This window comes from Ceratotherium simum, chromosome 7 (assembly GCF_057802395.1).
Source record: "Ceratotherium simum simum isolate JZ-2026a chromosome 7, ASM5780239v1, whole genome shotgun sequence".
Classification (NCBI taxonomy): domain Eukaryota; kingdom Metazoa; phylum Chordata; class Mammalia; order Perissodactyla; family Rhinocerotidae; genus Ceratotherium; species Ceratotherium simum.
Genome location: NC_141906.1, coordinates 64,729,281 through 64,755,298, shown reverse-complemented (window position 1 = coordinate 64,755,298; position 26,018 = coordinate 64,729,281). Strand labels below are relative to the sequence as shown.

At 39.8% G+C, this 26,018-nt stretch overlaps 2 protein-coding genes and 1 pseudogene across 2 annotated transcripts in view; 1 reads left to right on the top strand and 2 right to left on the bottom strand.

Moving 5' to 3' along the window:
* Positions 1 to 7,226: 7,226 nt before the first annotated feature.
* Positions 7,227 to 7,916, bottom strand: CLDN25 (claudin 25). Its single transcript, XM_004427313.1, has one exon. It carries the CDS (start codon positions 7,914 to 7,916, stop codon positions 7,227 to 7,229), a length of 690 nt encoding a protein of 229 aa, XP_004427370.1.
* Positions 7,917 to 11,907: 3,991 nt separating this feature from the next.
* Positions 11,908 to 26,018, top strand: part of ZW10 (zw10 kinetochore protein) — a 35,464-nt gene continuing 21,353 nt past the window's right edge. The window contains exons 1-7 of the mRNA XM_004427314.3: positions 11,908 to 12,073; positions 13,944 to 14,078; positions 19,200 to 19,301; positions 19,494 to 19,571; positions 19,724 to 19,883; positions 21,204 to 21,356; positions 21,795 to 21,986. Of these exons, the coding sequence (XP_004427371.1) occupies positions 11,969 to 12,073; positions 13,944 to 14,078; positions 19,200 to 19,301; positions 19,494 to 19,571; positions 19,724 to 19,883; positions 21,204 to 21,356; positions 21,795 to 21,986 (925 nt within the window). The 5' untranslated portion in view covers positions 11,908 to 11,968. The remainder of the gene's footprint in view (positions 12,074 to 13,943; positions 14,079 to 19,199; positions 19,302 to 19,493; positions 19,572 to 19,723; positions 19,884 to 21,203; positions 21,357 to 21,794; positions 21,987 to 26,018) is intronic.
* LOC101389523 (large ribosomal subunit protein eL42-like) lies at positions 14,390 to 14,703 on the bottom strand (annotated as a pseudogene).

The following is a 26,018-nucleotide window of genomic DNA, read 5'->3' as shown; positions in this document are numbered from 1 at the left end:
TACTGTCAGACAGTTCATAATAGTACTGTGTGTGTGTGTGTGTGTGTGTGTGTGTGTGTTTTAATGACTCTGGGATCTTAGTGATCTCCTCTCTTCTTTACTGATACTGGGTGATGTTTATCTTCTTTTCTTTTTGCTTAGTATTTCCAGGTGTCTATTGGTCTATTCAAAGAACTATATTTTGGTGTTATGTTTCTCTTTTGTAAGTTTTTTTTTTCTTGCCTTTTTAATTCAGAGCTCTTCAGCAGTGATTCTTAACCTTGGCCACCAACACAGAATTAGCTGTGTCACTTTTAAAAAGGCCTGCCAAAGCCTCAGCTGTACTGACACTGACTTGTTAGATTTGGGCTGGTCCCCTGATGCTTTTATGCTTAGAAAGCATCACAGATGATTCTGATATACAGTCACAGCTGAGAACTACTCCTTCATAGACTTCTCTGCCTACTAAGAAAGTGGCTTTTACGTTGTCATCAACACACTGAATTCTGTGGTTTCATAAAAAGTGTGTAGAACCTTCAATGATAGTTTACAGGCTTTCATGCTTTCTGAATTAATATATTTTATCTTTGGCACATTCCTCATACTAACTTCAACTTTGATGGAGAGATAGAAAAGTATTTTTTTCTATATAATTAAGCTTTCTTCTAATTTCCGTAAACATGTCAGTTCCTTAAAGTTTACTCACAGGCTCAACTTCTCAGCTATTCAGTCATTACATTACTTTTCCCTGAGCCTTTAAAAAAATTCTCCATATTTTCTTCAGTTGTTGAACATTAAAGTAACATATTAATCTACTACAAGTCAAAGTGGAGTTAGTTAAGAGAGATTTTAAGGGCATGTCCATGTCTTCTTTCTTTCAGCACTCTTGCTTGCTCATTGTCCATTAAGTTGTTGGCTAGTTAGGATGACCCTCAAGCTCCCTGTTGTATAGTTGATTGGCCATTTATAGACAGGTGAATGGATCCTACAGGGCAGAGACCTGGTCTTTTTCCTTGTGCAAATAAGATAAGCCTTGATTGTTCCTGCTACACCAGGAGGAAAAGAAATTGTGATAATAAGCAATGAAAAGGAATATTAACTTTGAGTAGAAGTAGGGGATAGAAACCTTCTAAAGAATTTAGGTGACTTGGAATTGATAAGCTGGCACAAAAGTGGTACCCAGGAACTGCCAGTAGTGAGCTTTGAAAATTGTCTGCTAGTCCTGGTGTTAGTCGTATTCATGGAGGGATGGCCGCTTTTCTGTCTAGAGTCCTGATGGTGGGCTAGATTATCACTGCTTGCCAAAGATGGTCTTCCCAAATTAGCATTTAGATTTTAACAGCAAGGACAGAATCCCCAGTGATGACCTGGAAGTAGCATAGTCATTCAGTAAATCATCTTGACTGTCCCTACTTATGGAATAGCCAGATCTCATTCATAAGTCAAACAGTTTTACGGCTTTCCTGATTTATAAATCACTGCTGAATCAGTATGTTTCTTATGAAGATGTGGTTCATGGAAAGAATATTGACATTGGAATCTGACACATTTGAGTTCAAATACTAGCTGACCCTGTGTTCCTGGTCTGTAAAACTGGAAAATACTTAACCTTGCAGTTATGTTTAAATGAGACAGTAGTTGCAGCAATGACTCAGTGTAAAGTAGCGCTCCAGATGTAGTTTTCATGGGGAACTGTGTCATGGGGCAAGAATTTTAAGGCCTCTCCTGGCCTGCGTAGGGCCCACAAGTGAGTTCTAAATAATTGGGGCATAATATCCAGGGGGCTATGGGCCTCTGGCAAGTGGATGTGTTCATATTAGCCAATCTGATTAGAAGAGAGAGGTGTTAAAGGGATCAGGGCTTATGCTGGAGAGAAAAATAACATCATCTCCTATCTGATTCTTTTCCTGTTTTAGATATATTTTTTTCTTTAATCATTTTATTGAATGGCCTGAACTTGGTAAGGTACAGTGAGTCAATAGCTTTCTTTTTGTTTCCACTGCTACCTTCCAATATGATCTTTTGGATCTCCTGTCCCTGCTCCTTGACAGCATCTCAAGAAGACCTTATAACTTTATTGTCAAGTTTATCTCAAACTTTTTAAATTTTATTTATTTATTTATTTTTCCCCCCAGAGCCCCAGTAGATAGTTGAATGTCATAGTTGCACATCCTTCTAGTTGCCGTATGTGGGACGCGGCCTCAGCATGGCCGGAGAAGCGGTACGTTGGTGTGCGCCCGGGATCCGAACCCCGGGCTGCCAGCAGCGGAGTGCACGCACTTAACCGCTAAGCCACCGGGCGGGCCCTATCTCAAACATTTTATAGAGTCTGAACTAATCTAGATCAAAAGTTCACTCTCATTCATTTGCTTCAGCACTTCTCCCCTTACCTTAGTTCAGGCCTGAGCCTGAAGTTCAGGGACTAGCAGTAAGGAAAGAGCCGTGGAATGTTCTTTTCACTCTCCCTGCTCATTCCCTTCCTCACCCCCAACTTCTGGCTGCCTTAGAGCCTGGAGGAGGAGGTTTAAACGAGAAGAAGACATTGTTTACTTTTATTTATTTATTTTTATTGAGGTCATGATAGTTTATAACATTGTGAAATTTCAGTTGTACGTTATTATTTGTCAGTCACCATATGGATGCATCCCTTCACCCTTTGTGCCCACCCCCCATTGTTTACTTTTTCAAGAAACAGCTAATTTTGTTTGTAATACTCTCTTGGTCCTCAAGTGTCCATTGTTATGGCAAGAATCCAGTTACTAGCTCTTTTGTGGTGCATTTTACGGATTCTTCAGAGAACCCCGTAGAAAACTTCCACATCAGTTCCCTGATGTGGCCGACCTCTTAAAGTCCCTCTCAGCTCCTACCCTAGTCATCCACACCTTCCAGCAGTGCTCTGGAACAGTGTCACCCACACTGCCTTCCCCAACATCCATTTGGACGATGGAAAGCTCACCATCCTTGCCCCAATAAGAGGCAGAAGTACAGGTGCTGCCGCCGTGCCCCATGCCAGCCAGCTCTCTGCTTCAGGCTGCTCCAGTGGTGGTCAGGCACCCTTCTCAATGCCTCCACAACACAGGTCAGGTTTTCCTGAGAACTTTCTTGGGGACCATCCTGGTGGCAGCAGGAGTGGGCCAGGAGTTTCTGCAGCTCAGCAGGGGCAGGATGGGTCTGTTTGGATACTGGTCGTCCCTCCTGGGAACAACTGCCTTCTCTGAGTAGTTCTCTTGAGGTCCATCTTCACCCCATTTCTCACAAGGAAGGGTAGAGAACATCACAATACTCCCAACTGTTATGAATTCCCTTCAAGGAACCCTCCCTAATGAATCTGTGTGCTTCTCTTAGGTAGGCTATTGGGTGTGAAGGCCAACCAGCTTGTCTACTTCTTAGCAACAATGCGTTGAGCCCCTCTCTTTAGACTATGGTGCATACATCACCCACGGGACTTGGCTTTGAGGCTCTATTCAAAATTCTGGGCAATAGAATAGTCCATTCCACATTCTATAAATGTGGAGAAGTAGTAAGGAGAATGACAGGCTTAAAAAAGTCCATCAATTAGTAGAGTGGAAAGTGAACTCGGCATCTTTCAGTTCCACATTAGAGATGAGTGACTGCAAACGTTTTCCTAACTCTGAGTTTTTTATTATCCTAACACTGGGTGCTAAGACACGTCTCCTGTCCAGAAGCCCATGAAACCATTTCTGACTTCCCTCCACATCCCAAAATGTTTCTAACCCGTACTGGGGTCCCTTAGGACTTTTTCCTTAGAGCTAGTCTCAGAGGCTCAGAAGGGTAACAGGTAAGTATTTTAATAGGGACCTTCTGGAATGCCTTACTGCTAGTGGTGAAATTTTCAGACCGAAAGGCAGGCTGGTGGAGAATATAGCACTGAACGCATCCAATTCTAAAAGCATCAAATTTGGTGAGTGCTTGAGTTATTTTCTTACAATGCCTTGCACATAAAAGCTTTAGACTTGAAATATTGATTGATTGATGTCCCTTTCTGTTTCTAATACATATGACAACACATCTCTCCATGTGTAACCACAATAAAGAAATGTTTTTAATGTTAGAATAATTTGTCACAAATATATGAGAAAAGGCTGAATTGAAGCTAAGATACAATTAGTTCTATTTTTATTTCCCATTATTCTCCCTACAAAGTGGGTAGATAAAAACATGGGCAGTTTTAGGTGAAAAGCATCTTCTTCCTCAGAGTCGTTCTCTACAAGTGAATTCTGGCCAGAATGCAGATCACATTCCCTTCTGGGGAGGACATGCTGGGAATCCATCAACAGTCCCCACTCCACCCCCATTTTTAAAAAATGCCTTTATGTTCTTTATAAGGAGAGTTAGGAAGACAGACTATTTTCTTAACAAATCTTTAGTTTGTGTCCATTTTTTTTTGCAGAGAAAGCCGTAATCACATGCTGATGAAAAATATCAACACCTGCAAACGTGGGATGAGGATGAGGGCTGTGAGCCACCAGCAGGAGCAGGTGAGCCACCTGGCAGCAAAGACCCTGTTTAGACCTCAACAAAAGCACAAAGGACAAGATTTTTCTTTGTAGGTCTTTGTTTTTTCCTTCTGCTTCGGTGCTAGTTCTTCTTTTGGTCTGGTGGATTGTCTCGGGAGCCCATCCCCATGAAGCAACAGGATGGGGTGACAAAAGACCACCATGGCATCAAAACCCCAGATTCAAGTCCTGACCAGCTAATTACTCGCCGTGGGCATGTTGCCTAAATCCTCTGAATCTGTTTCCTCATTAGCAAAACAAATAATATCTGTTCTCCCAACTTCAAAAAAATTCAAGATACATTAAATAAAACCGTCAAGAAACGTGCAAGAGCTTTGTAAACCTTACACCCTGCACAGCTGTGTGACAGAGAAACTGAACAGGGACATGGTATTGGAAAAGGGGGAGCAGGCTACTGCCATAGTCACCTGGGGCTGAGCTCCTGTTCCCGGCCACATGCTTGGCTTCCTGTGGTCCTGAGAATAGAGACAACATTCCTCTGCCTGACCTATAGGCCCTGCAAGATCTGGCTCCTTCGTACTTCACCAGCCTCGCCTTGTACGTTTTTCTCTCTCCATCTAGAACTGCTATCCATCCTTTAGCTTTTAGCCAGTTATCACTTCCATAGGGTACCCACCCATGACTCCCTGACCAGGTTAAATTCCTCTATTGCTTGATCTTACAGAAGCATGTATTTTTCCAAATTTGTAAAGTTTGTCATGGTTACAATTTACAATAGTTTGAGTGATTTTACATCAGTATCTGTCTTTCCTATTTGCCTGTACAATGGGCAGGGATAAATTTTCTCTTACCGTTTTATTCCTGGCTCCTAGCACAATGCCTGACATATGGTAGATGCTCAATAAATGTTTGTTAAGTGAGTGAATAAGTGATCAGATGGATGAATGATGAACTGAGTACTTCTTGTAAATCCTGTGCGACCAAAGGATGACTCTTGGATATCTGAGCCTCACCTCTGATTGAAACTTGGCCCAAAGAGCTTTGAAACTTTGAGAAGGGGTAATTGAAAAAATGAGCATTAGAACCAGAGAAGGCCAGAACACAACTTTGATGCAAACTACCCTTTCATGCTTAGAAATTTATTTAAAGAGTCATTTGGATTTGGGTATGTCAAGTAAACATACACAAAAGGACATATATAAAAGGAAAAGGAGCTTTCTGGAGAAACTGTGCCTCCTCGAGAACCCTCTTCTGGCTGAGAAGGTAAAAATTGATGGAGATGAAGTTGCACCTGAGCAGATTTGTTTCTTCCGTAAAAAATGTTATTTTTTTGAGGAGGGAATTGGCCTGGGTTATGCTTGCAAAGCTGTTTATTCTTGTGTTGGTGTGTGTGTATATTCTTGCTTGAGCAGCGGGTATCTCAAGATGCCTGGGCTATGCTAGGGCTATTTTATCAAGGCAAGAGGTGTCATGGGGCTTTGAGCACAAGCAGAGTGGCCTCAGAGCCGAGTTGGCAAAGCACACACCAGCATGAGGAGGAAGGCATCTCCTTAGTTCTGCAAGCAATCCAGCGTGCCGCTGAACTGCAGAAGTGACCTATTTGGAGACATTGGGAGCCATCACCCTTAGCTGTTCTCCTGTGAGAATTGTTGGCAGGGTTAATGGTGACTCTTTTTCAACTGACTAAGGGAGTAGGGGACAGGTGGTAATGAGAAGAACAGGGTGGATACTGCAGAGTGATTGCTGCTGACAGACAGATTAAGCACAAGGCTCCTCCTTGTGGACTTGCAGAAATGCCCGAGGGAGGCCTAGGGTGGGGTAGTCAGGCAGAGGGTCTGCCAGTGCAGGTGAGACAAGCAAAGGAACTTAGGTCATTGTTGTAAAAGGGACTTTATTTGTAGTCATAGCCTGGGTAGGTCTACTGACATTTGGGTTAAAATTTAAGGGATTTATAATGTGATTTTGCCTGTAGTAAAAGACATTTCTGAGGAGCTGATGCTTCTCTCCACATATGTGCCCACATTGGGCAGTTCTTGGGCACAGCCACTCTAGGGTAACCAATTTGTCCCGGTTTGCCGAGGACTTTCGTAGTTTTAGCACTGGAAGTACCCAGTTCTGGACAAACCAGGATTGTTGGTCACCCCACCACTCACTCACACTGACTTATTTCTTACCTTCATGCCAGGGAGACAGGACAGACCACTTATAGGCAGAGCAGAAACAAGAATATGTCTTCTCTATGGGATATTAAGGATGTACAAACCGCCAAGATATATTGTGAAACTCTCTTTCAAATTGTGTACCTGAGGCTAAACATGGAAGCAAGGAGGGTTCTTATCCTAAGGTGCTATTCTGGGCCAATAATTCATTTTAATTTGCCAATGCATCTCCTTCAGCTTTGCTTGCTATCTCTCTCTCTATCTAGTGACTATTAACACTAGATTTTCTATGATAGATACAATTTTTAATATATTTTACTTAGTAATAAAAGAATCAAGTTTATAATTAATGGTATGAGTTTAAAAACATTTTATATAAATAAAATCTCAAATCAGAAAAACATGTTTGTTAGAAACCATGCCTTGATTTTTCATTCTGAAATTAGGATCACCATATGACCAAGATAGTCAAATCCTTAACAAATGGGACAGTGACCACCCCCCCACCACCACAAATGAGGCAAACAAATATAGAGTGATGAAAAGTAAGGAAAAGAAAGGATTCTACTGACATTCCTTTATTCCAGAGATTCCTTGGCAGAAGCTAGTCCTAGATGAACAGGTTCCTCGGTCTTGGTGTTAGATAGAAGGAGCCATCAGACTCCTCTGCTGGAGCACAGGATGATGGGGCTGTGGGACCAGGCATCCGGGGAGACAGCACATCTTCTTTTCGCAGGCAAGCCGAGGACATAAGGAGTAACCCACCAAGGGCCAGGAAAATGCCAGCAGCCCAGCCCAAGTAGAGAGCATCTCCAAACTCCCACCGAGGCACAATCTCAGGGACACTGTCATCCCAGAAGTCTTGGATTGTGGCATAGGCCACCCAGGAGACTGGAAAGAGGGTAGTGGCTGAGGCTGATGCCTCCAAAGTTCCTCCCAGGAGGCAAAGCCGCCTCTTAAATACCCATCCAATCCTGTGAAACTGGAAGCATTCGGACCCAAAGACAGAGAGCAGAAGCCCCAGTAGTCCCAGCCCATGGGAGGCTACCATGAGGATGCGGGATACCTGGAGCTCCTGGGGCAGAGACAAGAAGGACTCAAAGGCCTTGCACACGGTGGCAATTGCCTCCTGATTCACACAGACCTCCCAAAGCCCCATGATCCAGGTCTCCATTTCGTTCAGTTCCAGATTGAGAGTCTTCCACTGGGGCAGGACGGTGGTGGCACACGAGCAGACCCAGCCAAGGAGAGAGAGGATCAGTCCCCCCAGCTGGACTTTTCCACAGAAACTCCAAGCCATGGTTGCTCCCACCAAAGAGGCAGAAAGAAAAGGACAGTGGCTCGGTGACTGGTTAGCAGAGAGTCCTTTTGGGGAGATTGAGTGGAAGATCTTTCACATTTGGAGAGGGTTCCTGTTTCAGTTTTATAGGCTGCAGCTGAGGCAGGTGCCAGGAACTTGGCAATGTTTGGGTTTAGGGGGTGTGCCCAAGATCAGATGTGGGTGTGGATTCTGGGGGAGGGTCCCATGAAAGGTAAAAAAGCCAGACAGTACACCGTCAATACATATTTGATGAGTAAACTCATAGACTTAAAATCATTCTCCAGTTCTGAGATGACAAGAATGATGTTTGGAGAATATACATTGATGTAACCTTTCTGGAGGGCAACATGACTTCATGTTTCATGTTTTTAAATATATGCATATTTTGACCCAACATCCTACCTCCAGGAACTTATCCTTACTGATTGTGAATATATACAAGGATTTATGAAAATGTCCATTGAAATATTGTTAATGTACATTTTGGTTAATACTAGACAACCATTTTAAGCTGATGTAGAAGAAATTTTAATGACATGAAAAATGTTTTTGATATGTTGTTAAGTGAGAAAAGCAGGTGAAAAGCAGTATATAGAGTATATAGAATATTTCACTCATAAAAAAGTGCATGTATCTACACTGACATCTATATCTATATATATATCTATGTATGTATATACATATCATATACCACAAAATATTAACCACAGTGAGTTTAGTTGTAGGACTATGGATAGTTTTTATTTCCTTATTTTGTGCTTATCTATGTTTTTGTAAATTTTATAAATTTAGCATTTAGTATTTTTGTAAGCAGAAAAAAATTGAAAATTCCCCAACCCAAAGAACTTATCCAGACCCAGAATATGCCAGGAGGGAAGCCTCCCTCCCCAGTATCCTGCTGCTGCTAGGAGAGCAACTATAAATAGATGGTAGTCATACCAGCTTCCATTCCTAGGTATTTATTGCTGCTGCCAAGAATCAAGTTCTGACAGGAAAGGAAATAATTTGCATCTACTGAGCGCTGCTAAATGCCAGACTTTTGGCTAGATACTTTATCCTTATTTAATTTTCACGCTACCACTGTGGAGATACATGTTAGGTAACTTGCCAACATCCCCCAGCTGGTAAGCAACAGATCTGACTCCTGAGCCAGGAGGCTCAAACTGTGACATTTCACGTTCTTGTCCCCAGATTGCAACAGTGATTCCTCCTGCACTGCTCCAGCGTGTGGGTGAAGATTAACCTTTATGGCAAAACACAGAAGAAAACGGAGATTTATTATATTGAAGACATAAATGTTTGATCAGTGTATTCCCCTATTCATATTTTAAGCTACTGCATACCCTATGGTACACCACAAAGTGAAAGCAGAGGTGTAGGACAGTCAGCAAGGAGGAAACATCTGAGACAGCATCTTTACTTTATCTGAATGATGTCTCAACACCTAAGCAGCCTGAGTAGATTATCAGTGGTATGGCGGTGGAGGGAGGCAATCAGAATCATCTGGAATGCTCTTTTTTCTTTTATGTTTTATTATAGAAAATTTCAAACATATACAAAAGTAGAGCAAATGGTATAAAGAAATCTCATGTCGCATCACCCAGCTTCAACAATTATCCACTCATACCCATCTTGTTTCATCCATACCTGCGTCCACCACTCCCTATCCCTCCCTTCATACTTTTTTGAAGCAAATGGGATGCTCTTTCAAATTGTAGGCTCCTTCTGTGGCTTTTTTAACAACCACATGTTCTAATCAACACAATGGCAAAATATTATGCGTCCTTGGAAACACTGTCTGCTTGTACTATATTCATCCAGATTTGTGTTTGATACTTTGCTTCCTGAACGCAGGTATGCTACTTGTGTGTGAGTCATGATAAGTCAGGAGGAATCCTTTCAGACATTGCTTCTTATTTCCTTTCCTTTTCTTCAGAGCGCTTTGTTGATGATTTGTGAAAATTTGTGAATTGGGAGACATACAAACTATCATAAGTGTGAACTACGAAGGAAGTAAGGTTAGTGAGGGAAAGTGGAACCCATTCATTTATTAGTTTCTTTTTCCTTGTTCAAGTATTCATTCTTCCTGCATGCATTGACCATCTATGTGTGGCAATCACATCCCATTCCCTATGCTCTTTCTTCTCCTTCCTCAGACTAACCCTGGCTCTTCCCTGTTTTTCCTGGAACCTTGAGGAACGGTCTTTGGCTTATGTAGGGACCTCTCTGCCCAGGGAGAAGTGGAGCTTCTGCAGTTATGTTTGTGGGTATGCAGGGATTGGTTTCCCAGAGGAAGATCCCAGAACCTCAACCTCAAAGCGGCACCTCCTTTCATTCTTAGTTCAGATGCCTCCTTACTGTGAAACCTCCCTGATTCAATCAGAGACTGGGTGTGGCTCCCCCAATATTTCCCCCGCCCTTTGTACCTTCCTCAGAGGTAGATTCAGTTTCAGGGTCTGCTACTTGCACAGGCCCCTTCCAAGGCCTGCACCTAATTTTGTATTTGTTATTTTACATTCTTTTCCTTAAAGAGTCCTCTCCTTCCCCACAACTCTAAGAGATTAGGCCCCACAAAATCTGTATCCCTCCCTCATTTACCTCCAAAATAGTAATTATCATATTTTCCTGTGATTATTTATTCACATATTTTGGATTCCCAGACCTAGCGTAGTATCTGTCGCGTAGTAGTTACTCAGTAAATAGGTAATACAAGTTTTCAGGAATTTCATCTGCAGGTCCTTCTTTCTCAATGAGCATTTATTATTGATAGCATTTAGAATTCAAAGTGAGGCTGACAGGTCTAACAAACAGAAGCTGATTTGGTTTTCTAGGGAGAGGTGTTTCCCAGGATGGTATGGCTGTCCTTTGTGCTTCCTGTCTCAACCCCAAGTTTCATTTGCTTTGCTCATGTCACAGGAAGCTGCCCTTGCCTCAGTAGGATAAGCAGATTGTCCCACAGACCCTTAAAATTGACAAGGACCTTAGGGTTAGCATCTACTTGGGGTTAGCCCTCACAAGATATCTTTGTAAAAATTTAAAGACAACATTTTAATTAAAGCAGTACATTTTTATTGCAGAAAAAATAGAATAGATGGGGAAAGAGAATAAATACCATAAGTCCACCACTCAGAGAGATAATTTGGTATATATCTTTTATCTCTATATACATATCTATATCTATTCATTTTTTAAAAAAAGAAATCATACTGTACATAGTATATTATGAATATCTTTCAGTATATAACACATTTAAATAATGAAACAATTTTTAAAAGCTTTTGATAAAGTTGATTTGTAATCTCTGATAGAAAGTGCTAAGTATCTTGTTCTAGTCCACACAGTGCTAATGTTATTTATACCTAGGTAATATAAATAATGTAAACATGTAATGTATTACGTCGATGTAATATAGGTATATTCATATGTACATAGATGCAGTATATAAATGTAATATATGTACATAGATGTAATATAAACTATGCAATGTAAAAGGAATGCAATTACAGGCAGACTTTTATTTATAATGAGGTGACGCCACTTCGTTGCACAACTCCAGAGGGCACCATTTGTATGGATTCTGATGGCCACTGCGCCTATGGGAGTGAATATTTAACGAAACAAAGATCAAGATGGGCTCGTCGGGTCTTCTAGCTAGAAATTTATCTAGCCAGAAGGTTATCAAAGCTAAGAGGTTTGAAGTTGAGAAAGGTTCAGTTAGCACTGATTATTAAATAAAAACATTTCATTTCTTCTAGTTAAAAACGGGCGGGAAGAGACCATCTATTTGAAAACAGCCAAGAAGAAAACGCGTCTCCCCACAGTTTGCCAACTACGGGACACCGTGGAAATTGCACACGAGGGATAGTCGCGGTGCCTGCTGGGAGTTGTAGTGCGGCCCTCGTCTTTCGAGCGGTGGTCTGGGCCCTGCGAGACTCCGTTTCCCGGCAGGCCGCGCGCCAAGGCCGCCGGCGGGACTGGAGCTGCCTCGCTGGCTACAGGAGAGTGGCTCTGTGTTGCTTCTTGTGGTGGCAATGGCCTCGTTCGTGACGGAAGTTCTGGCACACTCGGGGAGGCTAGAGAAGGAGGATCTGGGCACCAGGATCAGCCGCCTGACCCGGCGGGTGGAGGAGATCAAGGTGGGGGCGCGGCAGCAGTCGGCGGACTAGAAAGTGACGGCGGGTCGGTCTGTGAAGAGAGAGGAGTGGGGGCTAAGGGCGAACAGAGTGGTTACAAGCAGAGTCAAGTGTCGGGGCGGAGTGGGAAGAATGAGGAGTGGGAGGGCTGGGAAGTATATGGGTTGAGGAGGGAGCGTGGCGCCCGGATGAGTTGGGGACCGAGGAGGCGAGGAGGCCCGGGACCGTGGGAAAGAAGAGGCGGTGGCTGGGGGAATGTTGGAGAGTAGGGTTAGGTTGGGGAGGCATGGGGTAAGGGGCCGAGGAGGGAGACTGAGGAGGCCAGGAGGGCAGGGCGCGTGAGACTGAAAACCCCGAGGTGCCTAGGGAGGGATAGAAGGGATAGAAGGGAGGACCGGACCCCCTCCACATCGGTGAGTGTTTATCTCCTCCACCCACTCCTTTTTGTATGATTTGTTGAAGAATATAATAGCTTTGGGAGGAGTGTACCATTCTCCTCCCTGAAGTTTTGTTATGAAAACCTAGCAGTATGTTTATTAGGCTGTCTTCTCCATCCCCAAGCCCTTGAGGCTGTGCTGAGTGTTATAGAACATGTGAATGGCACTTCTCTGGACCCTGCTGTCTTGAGACTGATACAAAAACAAGAAGCACAGAGCCATACACAGGTTCACTGTGTATTGCTGTCCTTACCCTTGCCAATATTTGCCCACACCTTTGTTGCTTTCATTTAAAATTATGTGCACCTGCATAGTCTGGATTTAAGGGAGCCAGTTTGGCACCCTACCATAAAGGCATGAAAAATAGCTCTTCCTAACAACTCTTGATTTTACAAAAATGGTTTCCTACATTGTACATATTCACGCCACTGACATCTCTTTGACATGGCTTTTGGACTTTTCACCACATTGTATATGATAGAAAGAGGACGGACTATTAAGCTACCTTAGCATGGGACTCGAGGCTCCTGTGTGTTCTGAACCTAACTTACCTTTCCTTTCACTAGTTTTCTTTACCAACTTGAATCTTCAGCCGATTGAGAATTACTTTTTGTGCTCCAAGAAGGCCCAATATCTTTTCTAGGTCCAGATTTTGCTTATGTTACCATTTCTCTATCTTTGCCTGTAGGATTTGTACTCATTTTTCATGTTCCATCTCAAATGTAGTTCCCTGCATGAAAAATATCCTCATTTTCCCTCAGGCAGAGGTGATCTCTTTCTCATTTGTGCTCCTGGAGAGCATTAACTCTGTTGTTGTGTTACATTTCTGTATTCTGTGTTCTGGTTACTTAAGTGTATAGTATTTTTCCTACCTAAAAGGAATTTATTGGTGGGCAGGCATAATTTGTTCCTGTATCATCCAAAACATTGACTATTTTAGTGCAAAGTATTCAATAATTTGTTTATTAATGAAACTCAAATCAGTTTAGAGTTTTAAGATTAGACCTTAAAATTTTATAAGCAAGAAGATAGAAATTTATAAATTGATTGAAGTATACAGAGTATGGATTGGATTTATCCATTTGCTTTCTTTTTTTTTAGATATATGTATAATTAAAATTGGTTGCTATAGTCTGAGCTGATCTAGTTCAATATGAGAACTTCTGATCCCACCTTCTCTTTTCCAGTGTTTGTACAACTCTTGGGCACTGGTGGGATTTGGTGATCACTGTCTTCCTGCACCCTAATAATGTTATAGGACCCTCAAGGGTGGAAGAAGTGTGTTCTTCAAAGAAACCCATTGGTTTGGAGGGAAGGTGAATGGGTCTGGGTAACTGGCAAGAAGGGTCCAACATGGAAGATTCCTTAAGGAAAATGAGCTGTATATTTTTAACAGAGTTCCCTACTCATCTCACTGTAATTCTTCTGTCTTATAGGGCGAGGTATGCAGTATGATCAGCAAGAAGTATAGTGAATTCCTGCCTAGCATGCAAAGTGCACAGGACCTGGTTTCCCAAGTGGATAAGCTATCTGATGACATTGACCTGCTGAAATCCAGGATAGAGAGTGAGGTAAGAAGAGCTTGTTATATTGGGTAGGTTTGCAGGGAGGTAGTTCAGCTTCCTGATTCCTAAGACAATTCAGTTCTGTACAACTTTTCAAGACCTCACTTTCCTTATGGGTAAATGGAAGTTAAATTAGATGATTTTAGGATAACTTCCAACTTAGAAATATTTTCCAAAATTATAATTTAAACAATTTCTTTTTTATGGTAAATTTTTTTAAGTTATAATAATAATGTCTTACATTTGAATAGCACTTTATAAATCTTTTAAAAATAATCTGAGGATTTTATTGTCTTCATAATAAAAACAGATAAAGCTTAGAACTGGATCATTTGGCCTCTTCTGTTGTCTCCTCCTCGTTTAAAATGCTTGCGTCTCTTAATGGCCAGCTTTCTCTTATGTCTGTAGCTGGCCTCAACACATTCAAGCTTCAGCACAATCTTTGTCTTTTGACCTTCTTCTGGAAAATTGGCTTGATTTGCTAATCACAACCACTCTACGTCTTGTCGTAAGGCTGCTCTCTCTGGACATACAGAGAATCCTTGCCCGTCTTGTACTGTGTCAGTTTGTGGGGCTAGTGCTTGCCATACTTCTTATGCAAAGTCTGATGGGTTTTAAGAATGTTTACCATGTTTTCTGGAGTGCTTTCATCACAAAAAGAAGTAAACCAGTGTGGAAACAAAAATATCTGCTTTATAATTAAAAAAAAATTTTTCACATATATTGTCTTACCAGGATATTCCCCCTGCAGTTTCCTTTTAGGAAAATTAAGCAGTTGAAAGAAAGCAAGCTGATACTAGAGGTTTAAACAACGTCTAATCTTAGGTGTCATCTACATCTATTTCTAAATTATTGCTCAAGGCTCACTGATATCCAAAATCAAGATATTGAGGTATTCTCAAGGTCCTCAAGGAAAGACACCAGATCTCTTCTATATGTGCTAGTTACTAAAGAAGGAAAGTGAACAGGTGTGTTTTTCAAAAGTTTTCTGGAAAACTTGAATCCCGAGTGAATCCCAAGTGGGGAAACTGCTAGTTACCTAGAAAATTTAACAACCGGTTCACCAATCATTCTGATTAGAAGTTTTAATAAAAATAAATCTGTTACTCTACAACTCTGGCACAGTTCACATAATATTTTCAAAGTGTATCTGTAATTAGTTGATTGATCAATGAGTCAATAGTGCAATCTTAGTCTGTACTACTAGAAATGAAGTATCTGGAACAAGAGAGTAGTGGGCTCTCTGTACCTTTTGCTGGCCAGGTTATGGCTGGTGAAATTTATTCAGTTCTGGTTGTTGTATTTTGAAAGACAGCTGGTCTAACTGAGAAGGTCCATGCCTGAACACTGAACCATCTGAACTGAAGAACAGTGAAAGAAACTGAGGGTGTTTAGTCTTAGTAAGAAACACTTTCAAGATTTGAAGCCCTATCATGTGGTAGAAAGATTCAAGTTTATATCTAGAGAAGGGGAATTAGATTCAATAGGTGGATATTATAAAGAGATTTATTGTCATTTGGTATATTTATTGAGCATCTGTAAAGTGCCAGATACTGTGGTAGTTACTGAACAAGACAGTTTTTTATTTCAAAATGTGACTCTCATGCCTGATGTAGATCAGTAAAATAGTGTGATAGACACTAAATAGGAATAATCCAGTTAGAGAGAGGAGATGTAGTCAAGGATAGTTTCCTGTAGGAAATAGTATCCAAACCAAAACCTGAAGTGATAGGTAATTAGGCAAAGAGGAAGGAAGAGTGTTTTAGGTAGACATAAGGGACCACATTGCAGAGGCCTGGATGTAATGGACAGATGTCACTTTTGGAGAGCTGTAAGTATTCCATATGACTCATATTTAGAGAGTGTGGTGGGAAGGGACATGAGATGAGGTTAGAAAGATAAGCAGGGACCTTGTATATCAGGTTAAGTAGTATGGATATTGTCTTCATGGCATTATGGAAGCCATAGAGGATTTTAAGCAGGGGAGTGACATCAGAATTGAATTTTAGGAATCCCATTCTGGTTGCAGTTTTAAGAAAGGACTTGAGGGAAAAGAGACTGGAAAATGAGAAGGCAGTTAAAGCGTTAGGATACAGTTAAAGTAATCAGGGAAGACGGTGTGGTGACTTACTCTAAAGTCAGTGGCAATGAGGTTGGAGAAAAGTGGATGAATCCTAGTGACATTTAAGAGATAAGATCTTTGGGACTTGTTGATGTGGGGAGTGAAAGAGGGAGGAGGCAAGGATAACTGGGGAACTAGGTCATTGATGTGCCATTCATTGAAATAGAGAATCTAGAGAAGGAGTAGGTTTTTGTGGGAGAAATTAGTTTAAATATGGAGTGCCTGTAGGATATCCAAATGGAGTTGTACACTTGGGGTATATTAAGATGAAGGCTAGATGTTCGAGAGAGAGAGCGAGATGGACATTGAAATGCAGTGGCTCAAACAAGATACTTATTTTATTTTTATTTTTTTTCTGAGGAAGATTCGTCCTGAGCTAACATCTGTGCCAGTCTTCCTCTATTTTTTAGTATGTGGGTTGCCAGCACAGCATGGCTACTAACAGAGCAGTGTAGGTCCACATGGGAACCAAACCTGGGCCACTGGGGCTGGCCCAAGATACTTTTTTTTTTTTTGTGAGGGAGATTAGCCTTGAGCTAACATCCGTTGCCAATCTTCCTCTTTTTGCTGAGGAAGTTTGGCCCTGAGCTAACATCTGTGCCCATCTTCTTCTATTTTATATGTGGGACGTCTGCCACAGCATGCCTTGATGAGTGGTGCATAGGTCTGCACCCACGATCTGAACCTATGAACCCTGGGCCACCAAAGTGGAGCGTGCAAATGTAACCACTATGCCACTGGACCAGCCCCTCAAGATACTTATTTTTTAATTGTAGTAGTCTGGGCTGGCAGGCTGATTTCTACAACCTTGGGCCTACCTACTCTAGTATAGTCTCTGTTGAGAACTGTGAAGGGGATCTGAGATTTTAACCTACTTGCAAGTTAGCCTGCCACGGTTTCATGGATGCTGTTAGAAGACATGAGACTCCTTGGGTGAGAGACGAAAAATAGTTTATTACTCACAGCAGTAGCCAGACTGAGCATTTTTGCACAGTGCCCCAAGCCCCAGTTCCTACAGGGCAATGTGCAGTGGGTTGCATTATAGAAGAGAACTCCTGAGCTTAGGGAACGGGAATCTCTTATAATGGTAGTAAGCATGCCTGCTTTTTGCTTTGGAGGGAAACACCATCTCTATTTTCCAAGCCGTTTATTACACAGACATCCTTGAAAAGATAGTCCAGAACAAAAGACCGTCATTGCTTCACTTGCAAGATAGTGCAGACCCCTAAAGGATTGTCCTTCAACAGTCTATAGAACAGCAGAATTAGCAAGACCTGGTGGCTTGTTAGAACTGGAGGATCTCAGGCCCCATCCCAGACCTACTGAATAAGATTGCACTTTAATAAGATTCACTAAGTAATGTGTATGTCCGTTACAGTTTGAGAAGCACGAGGCTTTTGTTGTTATTTGCGTGGTTGAAGTTAGTCTCTCCCTGTGTCCAAGTTAAGCTGGATATTAAGAGCAAAGAGAGGGCATGGAGGAGGCACATGTATTTTCTTAAGACTCAGACTTGGAAATTGTGTACATCACCTCTGCTTATATTCCATTGGTGAGATCTTGGATACATGGTTACACCCACCTGTGAGAGAGGCTAGAACATAATAGTCTAGTTGGGTAGCCATGTGCTGTTACTGTGGGATAATGGGAGTATAGATTTTAGTGGACAGTTTGCATATCACTCATCCATATATGTGTTTGGAGGTTAGGAAAATGATGTGGACTTGAGATAGCGGCACTTAGAAATTGAAGCAATGGGAATGGATGAGATTGTCCAGAGGGAGTATATAGAGCAGGGTTTCTCAAACTTGGCACTGTTGGTATTTGGGGCTGGATAATTCTTTGTTGTGGGAGAATATCCTGTACATTTAGGATGTTTAGCAGCATCCCTGGCTTCTCCTCACTAGATGCCAGTAGAAGTCCCTCAGTTGTGACAACCCAGAATGTCTCCAGACATTGCCAAATGTCCCTGGATGGGAGTGGGGCAAAAAAAGTTTATTTTTTGAGAACCACTGGTTCAGAGTAAGAAGAGGGCCAGAGAGAAAGTGATATCAATATGTTCGAAGTGATCAGAGGGAAAATGAAGCTCCCAAAAGAAAAGGAAAAGGAATGGCTAGAGAACTAAGAGGAAAATGAGTAGAGAATGGTGTCATGGAACTAAGGGAAGGAAAGTAACAGTCTACTGATAGTTAAACACTGATGATGTATGCTTTGGATTTAGCAACAAAGAGTTGATTGGTGTTTTTGGCACCAACTGTTTTGGAATAGTTTTGATGGAATGGTGGGGGTAGAAACCAGATCATGGTGAGTTATACAGTAAATGAGAGATGAGAAAGTAAAGACAGTGAGTATGGATCACTCGCGAGAAGCTTGTGTGTGAGAGGAAGGAGAGAAATAAGGTAGTTACTGAGAAATAGGGTGGTTGCTGAGGTGGAGGAAATTTTTTCTCAAAGATGGGGGAAATTTTAACATATTTAAATTTGATGGGAGGACCCATGCTGTAGTAGGTATTCAATCAGTATATATTTCATGAATGAAGAATGAATTAGGGAGAGGTAGAAGATATAGAAGAGAAGAAATAATTGATAGTGCAAAGTCCCTGAAAAGATGGGGCAGAATGGGACGTACATTCTGATTCAACATAAAATCTTTCTGATAGAACTATCCAATGTAGAGTGAGTTATCACTTGGTAATGAGGATACCTTCTAGTAGTTCAGGTGGATGAGCTCTCTGATGAAAGATAACTGCTTAAATTAAGAATAGGTGGTGAGACAAGGATATTTCGTTGATGGGAATGGGTATTCCTGCATTGGATAATGGTTTGGACTAAGTGGACCGCTTAGGATCTCTTCCTGCTGTGTTCTGTGATTTTTATTCCAGTCTTAACCAGCATTTAAATTTCAACATGAATTATATTCACCTAATAAAGGTTATTGATTAGCTATAAATATTTTGTGTCTTAGGTATAGAGTAGCTTAAAAGTACTTGTTTTTGATGTATGAATTAGGTCCGCCGGGATCTTCATGTATCAACTGCTGAATTTACAGACTTGAAGCAACAATTGGAAAGAGACTCAGTAGTCCTAAATTTGCTTAAACAGCTACAAGAGGTCAGTAAACTCAACTCAAACTTCCGTGTTTTGGTGGTGAGAAAGTAATTTTTTTTTCAATTGGTCTCATTATTAACTGAGTATTCCCTGACTATATGGTATTTTTTCCTATTTTAAAAACAAACAAGCAGACGGACTTGAAATAATAACATATATAAAATAAAATGACTAATAACTATCTCATCTTTTTAGTTTTCTACTGCTATTGAAGAATATAATTGTGCATTAACAGAGAAGAAGTATGTCACTGCTGCTCAGCATCTGGAAGAGGTATTAAATGCTTTCTCCAAACATAAGCAATAAGTACTATTCTTATTTTTAGTAAATGTTGTGTTCCATGTATTCCTTATCGTTATACAAATATATTCTAATTGCCCTAAATCCAGATGGAATGTTTAACAATGATTCTATTTCACTACTAGGCAGAGAAATGCTTGAAGTTATTAAAATGCAGAAAATACTTTGATTTAAAAGTGATAAAATCTCTCAGCATGGAGTTCACAATACAGAAACAGAACATACTTTATCACCTTGGAGAAGAGTGGCAGAAGCTGATTGTGTGGAAGTTCTCACCATCAAAAGGTGCTGCTGACCTCAGGTGGACTGCTTTGCTTAATCTGCCTGAACCAGTTTGACCTCTGAATATATTCTACATATTTTATATTGGTAGATGAGAAGTTTTCATTTATTAATCACCCAAATGTACATTGAGTTTTCATATTACTCAAAATGCTTGTTAGGATCAACTCATCTGGGTCCCTAAAGTGTTCACACTTTACTTCCCTTACCTCTCTTTGTGTGCCCTTCACTGGGAAGGAGCAGAGAAGAGCGAAGATGATTGGATGGCTGGGCTCCATGTGATGAGGGTGTAGTAGAGGAGGTGGTAGTAATTTAAGACCACACAAAGTTTCCACTACATTGTAGGATGTAGCCATTCCCAATAGCCCTAATCCCAACAGTTTATCTTGGCTAGAAAACTTAAAGAAGCTGTTCAAACATTCTTTCTCTTGCTGAGGAAAGAAGACAGGGAGTCAGTAGGACAAGAGTCTGTCTCAAATTTCTTCAGTCGTTGGGGAAAAAATGGTGACAGAATCATGAGCTAGAGGTGCTTTGCAAGATGAAGCAGTAGAATAACTCTGGCCCTGGCTTTGAGTTATGCTACTTGGCTTTCAGCCCATCTGCCCACCTCTGAGTGTGAGCCCTCTTTGATATCTTCTTAACAAGAAGGACAACCTCTGAGGGTAGAGGCGAAGGACATGCCATTACACCTGTGTATTTTCCAATATTGAAACTTGAAATTTAGTCTATTTCAGGGGAAACCTCACAGGCTCCCTCCACCCCCTTTCCCACATCCACTTTGGCCTCCAAATATGTTATATATGTATGTGTGTACATAGAGACACACACACACAGGTATGTATTTCAGGTACTTTGAAGGAAGTAATCTAGAAAATTTTAGATTCTATTTTCAAGCAGACTGTAAAATTAAGAGAAGATAGCAGGTGTGTTAATTATTTATTATAACACACCCTTCCTGTTAAACATGTTTGGCAGGCTCTTCTCTTTACTTGGTAAGAAAGAACATTGACTAGGAGGTCTTAAGTGAAACTAGAACCTCACTTTTTATTCCTTCCCTTCATTCACTACATATTTCATAAACATTTATTGTGGACACATCATCTTGCTTTTGCACTTTGATTCTTTAGACATATCAAAAAAAGTCATTTCCTGTTTTAAAGTGATGCCAAGGACATGTATGTCATAATTAATATTTGGTTGCATTAGAATTGTATTGTAATAAAACCACTTATTTAGGAATCTCAGTAGAGAATGGGCACTGAGTAATAGAATTAGAAACAGCTTGTGTTGCTGAGACACTGATATTTTTTCCTTTTTTCTTAGATACTGGCAACTTGGAATCTTGCCTACAAACAGAACTTCATTTATGCACTGAACAATCTCAGAAGGAAGAGAAGACCCCTGTGTCACCAATCAGTTCTATCCTCTTGGCATTTTCTATTCTTGGGGAGCTACATACCAAGCTTAAATCATTTGGTAAGGTGTACTACTTTGTTTCATTTACATGAACTCTTAGAAGGTCCAGTGTTAAAGGAATGACAGGAAAAATTATAAAAATATTCTCTGGATAATACTGATGATGGATCACAGGGTTTGGCCTCATGATTCATCAAATGGAATTGTCATAAATATTACCCTTTTTATTAAGGGCTTAGATCCTTTCTTTCTTTTTTCCCTCTTTAAACTAGCTGCTACTATTTATTTTATTTGATTTTTTGAATAATTTAAATAAAAATCCATAGACAATCTGGGAAACTTCAGTGGGAAAATCTGCAGCATCTAATGAGTGGTGTGTAAAGTCATGGTATATGTATTTTTGTTGTTAGGCTCAAAGATCTTTATTTGTTTTTGACATGCTTACCTTTTAAAAGTTTCTTCTAGTGATTTCTGTTGAGTTTTCACATAATTTTTCAGGTCAGATGCTGCTAAAGTACATCCTTAGGCCTCTGGCATCTTGCCCATCTCTTCATGCTGTGATAGAAAGCCAGCCTAACATTGTTATCATTCGTTTTGAATCTGTGGTGACTGACTTGGAACATCCGTCGCCATCTGAAGTTTTTGCAAAGATCAGACAGGTACTGGAAGTGCTCCAGAAACAACTTCTAGGTATGTATCCCCAAGGCAGTGCTTTTATATTTTGGAAAAGTCAATATTGTTTCTAAAAGCAAATATTGTTATTTTAAAGTAGATAAAAATGCCCATAATCTGAATGAGTGGAGGATCAGAGGTGAGTAAATTATGCCATAGGGGCATAGTAATTACCTTCTTATTTCTTGCTCTATTTTGCATTCCTTCTCTACCCTATATTGACAAGTAGGGTCATCAGTGTTACCCCAGATTCTGTATTTCTAATATTTAGTTGAATTCTAGGATACACTTCTCTCGCTGGACTTCTGGTAGTGTTACCAAACCAGATTTGTTTGAAATGCCGATCACTGAGATGATGAATTTGCAGCAGAAAAAGGGTTTTGTTCACAAGGCAGTCAAGCAAAGAGACAGGAGCACAAATCCTAAATCTGCTTCCCCGAAAAAGGAGATTAGGGATATTTATGGGATAAAGGGGCAGAGTGGTCTGAAATGTGGGAAAAGATGATTGGAGGTAAGGAGAAATGAGGTAATTGATGATCTGTGCAAGCATAGCTAAGCTTCATCGCTCTTCCTAGGATGCATGGTCACAAAATGGTGGCATTAGAATGATCTGAGTGTGGAGTTTTTGGCCCCCTGACATCAAAGGGTCACCTGTCCGTCATCTGAGCAGGCCCAGTTGATGAGTTGGTGGTCTTAACCACCCTGAACTGGACAAGGAGTTGACTCTCAGTTCCTGAAAAACTTAGGCACCTGTTACTATGGTGACCCAAGCATCAGAGATGTTATCTATAGGCTACAGGGTGGGCTTTATTAATGCACTATCTAACTACTTTTGCAAACAGACAACTAACTGAGTATAGTTAAAGCAAGTTTTGGCCTGCCCCCGCTCGTTTCAGTAACAATCACATTTTGGGACTCATACTTTAATTATAGGAGAAGCAGAAATGAGCCAAGTGCTGTTTTACACATTTCAGTGGGAAAATCCCCGTTACTTGGTATAAATAAACTATGTTTAACACTTGAAATAGCTAGTTTCTGTATTGCTTGAATTATTTTTTTTGGTTGTCATACTATGAAAAATAAAGTTTCTTCTGATGTTTTATTTTAATACTGTTGTTTTTTAGCTTATTTGACTTAACCTTCTTTTTGCTTTTCTCAGTTGTCTTATTGAATAGTCAAATCAAGTGTTCTTGAGTGGAGAAGATAAAAAAGAAATGCTGCTGTTGTTTGTATGCCTTCCTGGCAGTCAAGTGGTTTATTTATAAAAAATAATTTATATAAAAAGCAAGGAACTCTTTCTAGTTTTGACAGTAGCAGAGAAGAGAAAATCTTAAGACTTGCATAAACTGTAGAAATCCAAGGTAGTTTTCTTGTTCCTTCACTTAGGGAAATAATACACTTTTATTTTTATTAGATATAAACAAAGTATCCAAAGATTGGAAGGAACCAGAGAGGTGATTCAATCCCAATATCTCTGATGCTGGAATCTCCCCTATAACTTTCCTATCAATTGGTCATAGGACCAACCTGAGCACCTTTAGTGAGAGGGGACTCACTTCCTCTTGAGGCATACCATTCTACCTCCGGGCCATTTTGAGTACTGTGAAGTTTTTTTTGTTTGTTTGTTTTTTAAAAATCTTATCTCCTATCGATATTAAATACTATTACCAAAATGCCCATTTTGCAAATCAAATCTTTAGGGTAGTTGTTTAAAAAATTTGTTTAAAATATATTACCACTGTAATGTTTGTTTTACTGATGCTATTTCTACTGTATGGAGCTATATAGAACAAGTCTAATTACTATTACACATGATGGAATTTCAAATTCTTTACAGTAGCTGTTATTATTTCTCCTGCAACTTATCACCAGTATAAACATCCTTAGGTGTTTTTGAATGACATAGTTTTAGGTTCTCCTTATCTTGATTGCTCTTCTGTGAATACAGCCATGTGCCGCATAACAACATTTTGGTCAACGATGGACCCTATATAGGATGGTGGTCCTGTAAGATTAGTAACGTATAGCCTAGGTGTGTAGTAGGCTATACCATCTAGATTTGTGTAAGTACACTGTGTGATGTTCGCACAAGGGCAAAATCGCCTAACAATGCATTTCTCAGACTGTATCCCCGTTGTTTAGCGACACATGACTGCATATTTCATTTCTCTGTAGTTCTCTTATTAAAATACGGTGTTCAAAACAGAACAAAGTATTCTGGGTATAGTCTGAACCAATTCAGAATAGCATGGGAGCATGCATGCCCTCGTTCTCAGTTCCATGCTTCTGTTAGTATAGCCAAAGGCTTTTATTACACAGTTAACTCATTGAGCTTAATGTAAATGAAAATCCTGTGTTATACTCAGTGCTCTCCCATTTTGTACTTGTACTTGACTTTTTGGAATTAACATTAATCTTTGTTAAATTTTACTTGATAAAATATTGCAATGTGTTTACTACCTTTCTACTTCATATCGCATGCATAATTGATAACCATGTTTTCTTATAGTTTAATCTAAGTCAGTGATGATACCGTTGCCTCAGATAGGGCCCGAGTCAGAGGGTGCTCTGGGAATTCCAGTAGAAGTCTCTTTCCAGTTTTACGTTAGTCCATTAAATTAATAAGTACGAAACTTGTTTTATTTGAAAGTTTTCTTAAACCTAGGATAGTCAGAGCAGAAGACAACTCATTTAGTGTTGCTAGGTGCTCTTCTAATCTCTTTGTGCATTTTAGGCTTTAGTTTCTCTTTTACCATTTATTCTTCCCCTTTTGGTTCAGAGATCATTTGTCTTTGGCCAGGAAGAGGATGACAAAACAGGACTTTAGGAATTCTGTGTTCTCTTTGATATCCATCAGTCGGCATTCCCTTCCTTCATCTTCTTGGTCTAAATATAACCTGAAAATCGTATTTTGAGTCCTTAGTTCTTTTTGGAATCTTCTATTTTCTTTGGATTTTAATTATTCTGAAACTTCGTAAAGGTTTTTGCCCTTCTTCCTCTTATGTCTGTCTTTGGTTATATGCTCTTTTTACCTTTTAAATGTGTATTTTTTTCCTCCCAAGTTTTCTTTATTATTAACCATTATTATACCACCAACAAAGGAACTTTTAAAAGAGGGAGAAAAAAATTCTTTTGGAAAGAATTTGGCAAAATATATAAAAAGCCTTAAAATGTTTATTTCCGTTAAACCAGGATTTCAACTTCTAGGAGTCTGCCCTAAAGAAATAATCTTAAATATATAAAACCACTTATGTATAAGGATGTTCGTCATAATGTTACTTATAATACTGAAATACTGGAAAGTAATGAAATCTTGAAGAATAGGAAAATGATTAAGTAAATTAGATAGCTATGTAATAGACCACTTTGCATAATTATGTTACACTTTATTGAGTTTTGAAAAAGTTTTAAGACTAACTGCTTCTAAAAAGCCAGCAACAGGCATTCTATTAGAGGGTTAAAAACTTTATTTCCATTAAAATCAGTTATGTCAGGAATGCACAATATCATTAATATTTCACATTGTTTTAGGGGTTATGGCTGATGCAAAGAAGAGAAATAAAATAAGTATGAATATTAAAATAAAGAGAAGACATTATCTTTACTTGTAAATAACATAACTATATACCTAGAAAACCAAAAGACTCTACTAAAACTCTTATAATTGATAAGAAATTTAGTAAGTTGTCTAGATACAATATATAAAAATCAATAACCTCTCTAAACTAGTAATAATCATTTATAAATTAAAATGTAAAGATATCTTATTTATAATGGCAACAAAATCTATAAAATTCTTAAAGATAAATTTAATAAGAAAAGAAAGGACATATGTGAAGAAAACCTTAAAACTTATTGAGGACATAAAGTAAGACCTGAATAAAAGGGAGGCTATCTTGGATTAGAAGACAGTGTCATAAAATTGTCAGTTTATTCCAAAACAATGTATAAATTTAATACATTTCCAATCAGATTCCCATTATATATTTTTCAAACTGTACAAGTTACTCTAAAGCTTACATCAAAAATATATTTGTGAGAGTTGTTAAT

What these genes read in the sequence shown, in the direction of transcription:
- CLDN25 (XM_004427313.1), bottom strand. Translation starts at nt 7,916, where the DNA reads ATGGCTTGGAGTTTCTGTGGAAAAGTCCAGCTGGGGGGACTGATCCTC.